Source organism: Streptopelia decaocto, assembly GCF_964273445.1.
Source record: "Streptopelia decaocto genome assembly, chromosome: 5".
NCBI classification, from domain to species: domain Eukaryota; kingdom Metazoa; phylum Chordata; class Aves; order Columbiformes; family Columbidae; genus Streptopelia; species Streptopelia decaocto.
In genome coordinates, this window is record NC_138659.1 from 54,890,114 (window position 1) to 54,902,689 (window position 12,576).

The 12,576-nt window shown below is 42.3% G+C and overlaps 1 protein-coding gene across 2 annotated transcripts in view; it reads left to right on the plus strand.

The window, feature by feature from the left end:
* MARCHF8 (membrane associated ring-CH-type finger 8) overlaps positions 1-12,576 on the plus strand; it is a 98,631-nt gene that overhangs the window by 80,201 nt on the left and 5,854 nt on the right. The window contains exons 4-7 of one of the 2 annotated variants that reach the window (XM_082052748.1): positions 3,783-3,862; positions 4,175-5,020; positions 6,951-7,131; positions 10,999-11,146. In XM_082052748.1, coding sequence (XP_081908874.1) covers positions 3,783-3,862; positions 4,175-5,020; positions 6,951-7,131; positions 10,999-11,146 — 1,255 coding nt within the window. The remainder of the gene's footprint in view (positions 1-3,782; positions 3,863-4,174; positions 5,021-6,950; positions 7,132-10,998; positions 11,147-12,576) is intronic. The other variant, XM_082052747.1, reaches the window with a different exon arrangement.

Genomic DNA, 12,576 nt, shown 5'->3' on the forward strand with positions numbered 1-12,576 from the left:
TTAGATGGGAGTGTCAATATACACAGTCAACTAACTAGTGACCTTTAGTGCTGGGCTATTTTAGGCAACCAGTCTGGCTGTAAAGGGTAATTCACTAGTACATAGCTCCAAGGCTTGTCAGTGGAGGTGATACTCCTCCATGCAAAGGACATGAAAGTCCACAGAGATTCAGCAAGTGATCCTGGGGTTAGAAGGGTCAAATTCAGGCTTTCAGGGCTTAGTCTACCCATCACATAATGAGCATGGCAGAAACCTATGATGAGTACTTTAAAACTTACCATTGCTGTCACCATCATGAGCAGCCAGTTTAACCAAAGGTGCTGCTGCTGGAACATTAAGGGTGGTGTGTGTGCCAGAAGCTACAAAGTGGTGAAGGCTTTGATTGCTTATTTTCTCAGCTGTGCCTTGTGTAGAAGCAACATCAGAGCTCCAAGTTACCTGGAACCACCTCTCTCTGTTGCATTTACCCATCACATTGCCGCCTCTTTGCCCTCTTCTTGCCCAAGGCTGCCAGTGTTTCTTCTTTTCTGTGGCACCTCTCTGCCTGATAGCTGCTGTATCTGAGTCAGTAAACCCAGGCAAGCTGTGTGCACCTCTGCTTCTAGGACTGGCAGGACTTTCTCCTTGGGCTTGTGGCAGCAGCTTGCATTTTACTATGGGCTTCTCGTGTCAGTGAGTTGTGCCTCACCATTAGAGGCTTGTTGCTGTAACTGACTGATGTTCCTCCTTTCTGAAGGTAGCAAAGTGACTGGCATTAAACAAGCTCAGTAAAATAAGTGGTTAGTTTTACCTCACCTCACTATCCTAATGTGATTTGCAATGCAGCTGTGTAAATAGTTTCAATAGCAAAAAGCATGGGAGGAAAGGAGGATGGACGGAGAGACCGGAGGCTCATTGAACTATGGCTTTTGGTGGTAGCCACAGGTTACGTTAGCTTAAACTGATGGTGGGGCATAACTTCCTCCAATGTTTTGTTGTTCCACTTTGTGGTGCCTTTCCAAGTGTGTTAACTTCTGCTCATATTTTGGTTGCATTTGTATTATGTATGAAGATGGAGCAAAGGACCTCCCTGATTTGAAGCAGGAAGATAGGAGGAAAAGGAAATGTGCCTCAGATGGTGGGTTTTTACAAGCTGTCGTGAATGGTGCTGGCATCTAGAAACAAAATAGTAAGTTTGAAATGCAAATGAAATTCCACAATTTCTTGTTTGTCCCAGCCTTTTGATTTCCCGAGTGGCAAGACTTTGACTCTGTCTTGGTGCCAGGCAATTGGATGAAGAAACCAGTAACATGGTTTCGGAAGGGAAATTTTGGGGCATTTAGTCTCGTCATCTGCTCTTGGACTGCCACATCATAAATACCACTGTCTTGTTTTGGAAAGCCTCATTGCTAAAATGAAGGACTAGAGAGGTTGGATTAATTCTAAGCAGGTTATCTTCTGTGATATTCTCATGACATAAAACTTGAGACAGATTTATTCATTGATTTGTGACTTGAGTTCCAACAGTAAAAGGCACTGTTTCCATGGCAGAACGCAACATGCTGTTTTACTGATTCAATGTTTTGTTTTTACGAGATTGTTAAGTATGTATTTTTAAATAATTCATTATTTAAGTCTTATTAATTCTCATTTGCATAATTATACCAGCAGATTATAGTGTGTCAGGTCTTTCACTAACTTGTCAGTCTTTCACAAAAGAAAGAAAAAAAAAAGTAATTACCACACAAACTCTTTTTAAAAGCTAGAATTGGATGTCAGAGATGTCCCTGCTTTTAGGAGAGGTTAAGCATCAAATAGAGAGCAAATTTCCAAATAATACCTGAACTCACCTCACTGTATGATCAGCATCCTATATCATTAGCATGTGCATGTGATATAAAATGTGAAGAACCATAGTTTCCAGGATAAAACAAATAATTGATCTTTAAGTCTTTGTTTCATCACAGTCATAACATAGTTCAGTTTGCTTTCTGACTCTGTGTTATTCTCTTGGGTTTTATTCTTTACGTGTACCTAGCTGGGTAGGATAGGGAATAAGTTACAGTGCCTCACTGTGTATCAAGAGGTGCGTATCAAGAGGGTATCACAGTACTGCGATACTGTGACTGTGTGTTTGAGCCTTGGCCTCAACTCTTGGAGACCCAGCTGTAAATGGATACCTGTTTTTTTCAGATTCAGTGTGGCTGAGACATCCCAGTGCGAGGTCAGACACATTGTTCTTTGTAGTGCCATTGGCTAGAGAAACAAAACCTTAACAGTCCTGTAACATGGAAGATGATGGTTGTAGCTGTGTTTATTAATATGAAGTAGCATGTGTGTCCTAGTATACCTATCTTTTCCCAGAAAGAAAGAAGAGTATATTGTGTGGTGAGGAACCTTGCTTTTACTATGAGAGTGTAAAAGCCTGCAGTGGCCTTGTTTAAATTTACTGTAGCAGCTTTTAATAAATTAATTATAGAATTAGAGAGACCTGAGACAGATGGTGTGTGTGTGTGTTGCACCATGACCAGAGATCATCAAAACAGTGATGACTGAGCTTGCTCTGGCATGTCAAGTACAGAGCACTGAGTGCTTTTGTGGCAACACACGTTTTGTGACCTGAGGTCTCTCCTAGTCTGTCTTTGTGCACCTACCTGGCTCAGGTCTGGCTGGCTGTGCTGGTTTTTGTGCAGCCCAGCCTGGTGTTGATACTTCTGTTGTTCTGCTGTTTGCATTGTTCCTTCCTCGGTTTCAGGCTTTGCTTTGCAGATGAAAAGAGCTGTAAACTTTGTTTGAATTTTGAAATGCAAGCAGCGTTTTGCAGCAGTGGGTGAGTGGCACAGCCTATCCGACACCTGTGGAACATGGGAGAACCAGGTTTAAAGATTCTCTACTATGAAGTTATCAATGCAGGTCTCCTCCTTGCCAAAACCTCTAGGAGAAGTTGAGTAGTTTTTGTTAATGGCCCACAGAATATAGTGGCAGAAAATGCCTATAACAGTAGCCCATTGAGTTCCAGCTATGAGACTGATGGTTCTTACCGTATTGATTTTAGAGGCTTGTCTATTAAATGTTAAATACGCCAAGAGCTTAGCTTTCTCTTTTTGAGTGCAGCTGAATTCTTCAGTTATTTTATTTCTCACTGTGCTCTTATTGGGTCTCACAAATGTGACTGCTGCCACACATCTTCTCCAAGTAGGTGGAATAGCCTGTCTGAGAATGAGCAGGATGAAAGGCTTCACAAAGTACAAAGAGTACTTCAGGAAATGGTCTAGTTTGGCAGATGGTGCTCATGTGCCTATGCTAGTATGGAAAATAAGTCTCCAAATAGTGTCTGAGTTTCTGAATTACTGGTGGTTCTGTCTTGTGGGGAAAAAAATACACAACAGGCCTCTAATGTCTTGTAATCATTATAAGTGGAAGGATTAGCTATTATGTGGTAGCTAAATTCCAACTAGTCTATACACACACCTCCATCTAATTCTGATTACTGTAGCATTGTTCATTTCCTGAGCTATTGTTCTGTGCAATGTTTGACAGCTGGCAGGTTCCGCTCCAGAGATGGCTGCATTTGACCTTGGGGTAAAATGTTTCTGTTCAACTTATTACTTTTCCAAGGATGAGACTGCATGACCTCCCTTTTTTGCATTTGACAGTAAAGCCACTTTCTTGCAACTAGCCCTTGACTATCTGATACAGAACGATATCTGACTCCATATGCTGTGTTTAACCCTGAGGGCAATTGCTGTGTGTACCAAACTCTTCTGACTTGTGACTTGCTGTTTGTTTTAATTTCACTGCAGGCTGGAAGTCCAACCTCTGTCTCTGCCCCTCATAGCTTCTCTCGGACTTCTGTTACCCCATCCAACCAGGACATCTGCAGGTAAAGTCTGTTGTTTGCATGGCTACAGTGAGGGCCGTGTGAGGGTTAAATTAAGCAAAAAAACCTGAAAAAACTGAAACTGAAAAAGCACATGTATGGGGAAGTAAGCAATGTGGGGTTGCCATTTGAAGCATCTCATTTGTTTGACCTGACTGCTAACACTGTTCGGTTGAATCCCACTGACTGTTGGGCCCTGCTATGTTTGCTGTTCCCACACTAGCCGTAATTCTCATTTCTTCACTTTTAATTATGTGTTCTCTTATGTAATTGTTTTTTACTTTCTGTGCTTTTATTCCACTGTTCTGCATGCAGTTCCAGTGCAGTGTTTTCTGAGTGTTGTCATCAAAGTCCAGTGCAGTCTGCTGTTGTCTTGAAAAATCCTCACTGCCAGAGCCCTCTGACACAAGGGGTCACTGTGACAGTAATCTGTCAGGACACGTTACATGCAGCAAAGAGAAAGTCCCGTGGGCAGGATCGGGGCCAGGCACTCAGGTCTGCTAAGAATGTAAAGCCCACCCGCACTCTGAAATTCTCCAAGTCCCTCAATGACGTGGACCAGAAGGCGCAGAGCACCAGTGAGTGCTTTGACTATGTGGAGCGAACACGCTCAGAAGGCAAACTGATCCCGACTCAAGAGCAGTGTTTAAGGATTAACAAATTTCATCTTAAAGAGAGGAAACCGCTAAATCTCAGGCCTCTTTCTTTTAGCAATTCTAAGCACTCCTACATCCCTTCCCTTTCCAACTACTCAAGTGCATCGGGAGGAGCAGAGAACCACAGCGCTGTGCATATCCCCTTGCTGGAGGACAAAGTGGACCATGACACCTCAAGGAGCAAAAAACTGTTGCGCTACCTTTTTTCCTTCTCCCACACCTCCAGCACCAGCAGCCTGCATAAGTTCCATGAACTGGAGAGCTATTCCAGTCACTTCCAAGCTGAGAAATCCTCCAGTGTGCTGGTGGAAAGCACGGACTTCTGCTCTGATGAAATGGGAGATGATGACGTCTTTGAGGACAGCACCTCAGTGAAATTGAAAACAAAAGAGCAGCGCGCACCGCTCTGTTCAGTTGAGAAGGACAGTGACCTTGACTGCCCTTCCCCCCTCTCAGAAAATTTCCCCCCCCTCTCCCCTGTGTCCACATCGGGGGATACATGCAGGTTGGTTTACCAGAGAACCACCTACCTTCAAGCCCTCCCATGTGTGATGGTGACCGTTCTGCTTTCCCCCCTGCCTTTGTGTTCCTTCTGTCTTTCACCCTGTCACCTTGCTTTAATATGCGTGATTTGAAGCATGCAGTCCTCTCGCTGCTGTCCTGCACCCCTCTGAGGCACTTAACAAGGCTACTAAGCAAAATCATTTCCTGTGGATTTAAATAAATTCTCTTGCAATTTGTTTTAGGGTTGGGGTTCTGGAATGGTATTTTTCTCTCTATCAGTGCCCAAACTGAGAATCAGCTATGTATATTAAAGGCCAAGCTGAACATGTCTTAGCTTTTGATGAGCAATGTGTTGTCCTGCCGGTCACTGCTGGTTTGGTCAGAGGGTGGGGAATAGGAGGAAAACAGACACTGTTTGAAAATTGCTTCTGAGATCAGACCGATATAGCTTAAGATTTTTTTTAATCTTTTCATCACACTTTGTATCCCACCACACTCTTTTATTTGTAAAGGGCTTTCCGGATGCCTTAGTTGAAAGGGGCATCTGAACGCTGGGTGTCGGTGTTGGGCATGTGTGATATCCATAGTGTGAGGTCCAAAAAAGGTTGGATGTCTTTGTTCCAACTACAGAGGATTAATCATGTGCTGTCTCCATGGTGGCTTGTCTGCAGATCTGCCCTGTTCCAGCTCTAAAATGTGGCTGAGGAGCAGGAGTCACTAAGTACAGGAGCAAATGTCCTATCCTCGTACCTCACATTTTACTATCCTAATCTTTCTCCTCCCTGACAGCACTTTCTGAAGCTGGCTTTGTTCCTGCTTGCCAATATTATTTGATTTCCCCTCATTACCAGCAAAATCTAGTTCCATATTGTCTTGTCATCATCAAGACGCTGTTGTAATCTACTCGCTTCTTCATTTCCACTTGTCAGCTATCAGCAAGGTTGCAAGAGGCAAGATGCTACACATCAGTAAGAGATTTCAGAAATAGACAGGGACAGCAGCATGCCAGGGTGTACTTCACATACGCTTGGTAACATATTCATTCCCTGAGCTCCTTACCATCCCTCTTTCAATGCATGACCTCGTCCACATGGTTAGAAGGACTTAGGGATGTTTGGTGCAACCCAAGGGTTGTGTATAAATTAAAAGGGTTCTGTATAAATTAAACCTGGAAATCAAATGCTAGCACCCGGTAGTAACACTATATCGGGTGTCCTTGCTGTCTGCACAGTTATGCTGTGAGGGAAATGGGGAATTTTGCAGACCTGATGCTTTCTTAGCAGCTCTTGCAAAGTAAGAATTGGAGAGCAAAACCATTAGTCCATTTAGAGTAGGTGTATTTTGGGGAGATTTAGTGCTGTAGCTTTGCACTGTGAATCTGTCTCCTAGAAATTGGCACTAGAAATAATTACTCCTTTTGTGCAAAATTCAGGCTATCTAAATTAACTCTTCAAGATGTTGGGGTGGGCTGTTTCACTATTGGTTTGGGAATTTTGTTTTATCTTCTGTTTTGGATTGTAATCCATGGGTAGCTGTACCTCTCTGTGCATATTTTGTCTTGGGAAGTGCTGTCCAATCTGTTTATATGCTATTTTCAGTTAAGTGCTATTGTTCTAGATGAAGCATTGTCATTTCTTACCCTGTTTTTTCCTTTTGGATACTGCATTTCTGTCAGGCTCTGTGTGTCCACCTATCTGTTAGAAGGCAGCTATCTAGTTAGCAGTGTCTGTGCTCAATTGTTTTGTGCCTGTGTATGTGCCTGCGCAGCAATGGAGTTCTTTAGTTTTAGCTCTTTTATGGAATACGTTCCTTTGATATGTATGTCTCAGGATCCTTAATGGACAACTGTGTGTGATCACAGATATTACATGCCTCTTCCACATCCTTTCTGCTTCCGCTTCTCCTAATGAGCGGCTTTGCTTCTGATTCAGGATATGTCACTGTGAAGGAGATGACGAGAGCCCTTTGATTACCCCCTGTCACTGCACGGGAAGTCTTCATTTCGTGCACCAAGCCTGCCTACAGCAATGGATCAAGAGCTCGGACACACGATGCTGTGAACTGTGCAAGTATGAGTTCATCATGGAGACAAAACTGAAGCCTTTGAGAAAGGTAGGCACAAGACCTGCTTCCCCACGGAAATGCTTTGTTAACACAGATCCACCCGGAAAAGAGGCAGTCCTTGCCAACAAGCCTGCAGCACCCCCATGTCTTTATCACGATCCTGTGGCTCTTTACTAAGTCTGGTCAGTTTGGTTTAGTTGCAAAAAGATTTAAATTAACACTCAACCTTGCAAATTCAACATCAGTGGTATCCAGCTCTGAGAGTTAGCTGTGTAGCCTGGCAGCTCTCTGTATGTAAATGTACACAGGCATACATAACTGCATGAAGCGACCTGATATTTTTTTCTTAACAGTTACATTTTAGAATTGATGCAAAAAGGTATTTGCTCTGCAGTCATCACATTTTTTTAAAAATATGGAGTTTTGCTTTACCGTTATCTGCTTTAGTTTGCTGCTTCACGATCCACATGGCTTTTAAGTCCTCTTGAAAATATGGGAATTTCAGGTTAAACTTACTTTAAATCACACTTTCTGAATGTAATTTGGTTAAGATTTGTAGCTTTTTTTTTCTTTTTAAAAGAGCAAAGCTATTTTAGTGAAAATATTATAATGTAAGTAGCAGAAGGTTCAACAAAAAGTGTGTTTTCATTTTTACCTTTTTCTAAGACTGCGAATTGACTAGGTTTTAGTAGTTCTGATTGCTAGAACCCGTGTTTTTGTTTTATAGAAAAGTACCTTTCATAAATCTGATGACTTAAAGTATAGGTACTTAAATGCTACTTGTATTGTAAGGCCGGTTTTGCAATTGTCACCTTCCTGTTCTCCCACATCCTCTGGGATTTCAATTTCAATTGGTCCTTACCATCAGGATTTTGAGATGGAAGTCACTGTGTTCTTAGCACAGACAAACCTTGCCACATCTACCACAGTGGAAGAGGTTAATAACAATAACCTCAGTCTGGAACTAGAATAAATGAGAGATATTAAATTCAGTTATTATGGGCCTAAATCATATCGTGTGGGAAGTCTGGACTGCAACCTTTTGAAAGCTGTAATGGGAACTTGTCCATTTCCTAAAAGTGGCTCCTAGCAAAAAATAGCTCAGACTTCAAACATCTCTAACTGTTTTACAGAGATGTACAGTCTGCAAAGAATATAGCTTACCTCGTCCAGCTGATAGGATGACCTGTGCTTATGACTGCAGTGAATCGTTGCCTTTGAAGAACTACAGATTTTCCTTGGTGTAGCCTCTTGGCACAGAGTGTAGGACCTCTGAGCTCCAGTATTGACCATCATAGGCTCTGTTATCTCCACAGGCAATGCTTTGCACAGCCCAGCCATAGGACATGAAAGAAATTACTCTAGAGAATCCCGAGTAAAAGGAATTGCTTTAGCTGGCAATTGGCTACTGTTTTTTCTGTGTTTTCTCTGCCTGTAGCAGGTGGGAAACACTTTCTGAATATTTGTGCCCTGCGAGAAAAACTTCAGAAATGAGCAAAAGTTCTTGGGCACCTTCAGAAATGAGTCACTCAGCATCATCAGTTACATGTGAACAGGTCGTCTGTGGGAAAGAGACCAGATGCCAGAAGGTAGGGACAGAGCCATAAACAGAAGGAGAACGAGACATCCGCCACAAATGTATCTAAAGAGTCTTTTTAGAGGTTCAGCTGCAGCCAGAAGATAAGCTGGCTCTGTATCTTCAGCTCAGCCTGTATGGTATCCTGTCAGTCAGGAGAAAACAGTCTGGAACTGGTGATTATGAACAGGATGGAACAAATAATAGGGCTAGTGCTTGTCTGTAGGGTAGAAATGGAATTAAACTTTTTCAGCATCTTAAGGTTGTATTGCCACATTGGGCTTTCAAACACTAAGTTACTAAGGGAAAAGGGTGAGAAAAAAAGTGTCACAGTTCGAGCGAAGATGAGGGGAGACAAGAGAAGGGTGCTATATTTTAAAATTTCCATTAAAAAATGAGACAGTAAATCTAAATTTTCAGATGGATTTTTTGTTTTAACACTTCAAAACCCCAGAACTGCTGATGGTTGTAGCTGGGAAATGCCACATGCTGAGTCATCAGAATAATGCAGTAGGGACCTTCAGATTCTAGTTTGCTCTCTCTGGGCTAGTGCATAGTTTGCAGAATATCTCCTCCTTTGCTGTGCAGTCATATCTCTTGAAGAGATGAGCTGGTGCGGGTTGGTTTGGTGGCTGTGGAGCCAGCAGGTCACAGGAGGTATTGGTCAGTGCAATAGCTGTGGAACAGAAAAGAGAAATAGAAATTAGTCAAAACACGAGTCCTCATGGCTCTGTAAAAGCAGTCAGAAATGTATTTCACCCGCTTACATTTTGACAGATTAATTAATTAAATTATACTTTTAATCAAAAATGAACAGCTTTATTTAGATGCAAAAGCAATTTTCTGTTTAAAATACATCTAAAGGGAATGTTTTGTCCAGTCTTTTTATAAGAAGATTAAATGAATATAGCTTTCTAGCATGACGTGAGTCTAGCCTGTCATTGCTGAAAGTCTTTAATTCTTGTGCCGTGATGAGATTTTGATGCCCATAGAACTGGAGATGTGGCTTGGATTGGACTTGCCAAAGAGATTGGTTGATGGCAAGACAGAGAGGATCACAAAGTCTCTGTTTCAGGGTTCATCCATTTCTGTATTTGTAGCAGTGGAAACAACAATTCAACATAATGGATGATCTCAATCATACCAGTCAGGTCATCCTCACTTTCTTCCACATTATTCTTCCTTTTTGAAGTCCTCTTTTTCTACAAATTATTGTAGGAGACATCAAGTGCACCTCTCTAGAAACACATAGGTACGTATGAGAAGCGTATGTGCCCCAGCACGTATTTTGTAAAAGTGTGAGAAAAGCCCATCTTAACTCTCTCTTCCAATGCTGAGGGGTGTGTATCCCAAATACAAAAATTTTCATCATATACATATGGGAAATGGCCAAGAAATATTTTTAAAATAAGCTTCTGGGTGTCTCAGGTGGTTAAAAAAAAAAAAAAAAGCTGGTTTTGAACAATTCCTTGCATATTAGAAGCATTTATAATAATTGTCTAGTTTCTTTGTATCTTTCCTAAATGAGAGCGACCTGACTTTGTCATTGCTCTTTGGGCTGCATAAACATTATTCATAGATGCAGGTCTGGGGATTTAGTTGGCTGTGTCCTCTCACTTACAAAAGCTGTCATCCCAGTTCTACTATATATTCTTAGGACAGATGTATTTGAGTGCACTTGAAACACTGAAAATAAAACATGGGTGTTGCTGCTGTAAGTACTGTTAAATATACGTGAAGGTTGAATGAAACCCCCAGAAGTGAGAGGTGAGAACTAAGCAACATTGAGCTGAGAGCTAAACAGCCTTGACTGTGCACCGAGGGACTCTAACAGAGCTCAGCGTGAGGTGCCTTGCACACAGTGGTCGGCTGGATCATGTACCACTTTCATTGCAGTTTTACTGAATGCCTGCCACAGCAGGGACACCCTTTGCCACTCACGGTGCTCAGCTGTGGCTGTGGATACCCGCTGTTGAGCAGGGAACGCAGGAGGGAGCAGCTTTGCTTGCACTGCACAAGGCCTCGTGTTAAGGTCCCTCTGTGCTGGAGCTGCCCCTCCGTGGGTAAGCGGGGTGCCGTGACATGGTGCTGAGGCTCCGGGTCGGAGCTGAGCGTTGGAGGTCCCCACTGGTGCCAGAATGGCTCCTGTCACAGCAGAGTGAGCTGCCAGCCATTGCACACGTGCTGGGGTCAGAGCAATAATGATGTCTGATTTTTAAAATTCGTGTTAGAAAAAAACTCCTGCCTGGTCTTTCTTCATATCAATGTTATCGTAGGTACTAGAGACTATAAAAAGAAAAACACCTAATCTCTTGCTTTGCTTCTGGGTTTCTTGCCAGTGGGAGAAGCTGCAGATGACGGCCAGCGAGAGGAGGAAGATCATGTGCTCTGTAACATTCCATATCATTGCCATCACCTGCGTTGTGTGGTCTCTCTATGTCCTGATAGACAGGACCGCTGAAGAGATTAAACAGGGACAGACTACTGGTATGTTACTTGGTTATCTTGCCACTTATTCTCATGGAATAATTATTTATCCCAAATACAGAGAGGACGCAGAGCATGAGTGTGCAGGTAATGCTCATACTTAAACTAGTCAGCTTTAGCCTGTGGTTGGATTAGTTTAAAAGCACAGTTCTAAAATGATTTAGTTAAATCAGTGGGTTTAGTTAAATTCATCTGTGGGTGCTTTTTAAGTCTATTTCAAGTCAATTTAGTTTGCACTTATGAAATGCACAGATAGGAGAGCTAATGCACTGTAGTCAGACACAAAATTGCATTGCCTTAGCTAATTTCGTTTTGAATTGGAACACTTACTGAGCAGATAAGGACATAAGCATTTGTTTCCTGCTATGGTTACCTGAGCAAAACAAGAACAGTTATTAAAAAAAAGAAGAGGAACCTAAATCCAAATCTTTGAGGTAAATCATCAGGGTTTTCTTTCTATTCGGTCACCTGTGAGGTGGGTTAGCACAAGTTTCCTGTGAGAACCTTGTTAGACTGGAGAAATATTTATAAGTGGTTGACCCTGAAGCAGAAGAAATTCAGGTTGACTCTTAGGACTCCAGCTCACACAACTGAGATGAGGTGTGCTGCAGTTTGTGCAGTGGCTGACACCCCACTGCAGGAATATCTTAACTTCTTGAATAGTACGTTTTCTTGAGTATGCCAGCTCTAAACTTAGCAAACTGAACTCTGTTTACCTAGGTATGCTGGGCTGCAAATTTGCAGCTGTCACAGAACGGTTTCTCAGGCAGCTGAGCTGCCCCTGGAGGGGGGGATAAAAAGGGATGGGGTATCTACCAAGGCTGGAAGCCATTAGAAGACAAGCTGTCCTTGCTCACAGCGCATTGCATGTCAACTAGACATGCAAGTGGAAGATGTTTTGCTGATGATTGAAGAGTGTCTTCTGGGCGTATACCTGAGCATTGGCAAACCTGCAAATCCACAGAGCTGTTACAATCTCTTCAGAGCAAAATCACACTTAAAACTGAACAATTTTGCTATCCTTTTTCATTTGGGCTGTAGTTTGATTTTCATGACCTTAGTCAGGAAGCTGCTTGGAATTAAATGTTAGTTTCTATTCCATCCAACCCCATCTTTTCCACATATGGTGAAAATTGTAGGCCTTTCAGTGTAAGGTTTCCTTATGATAATGAAAAGCAATATGCTTTCAAAGCTTTATTGTCTCCAGGTTGTTTTAGCCAATAAATATATTAGATGAACAAGAATAGAAGGAATAGTGTCAATATTTAGTACACGTTATAGTGCCGCCTTTGCTCCCTTTGTTTGAATTCTAAATCTGGGGAGTACTGTAATGAGCTGGGGGTGTGACGAATATGTGTGGGTATATATTCATGTCTGCACAGGGGCAAGTATATACTGTCACTGTCTACAGATGGCACCAGATAGTTCAC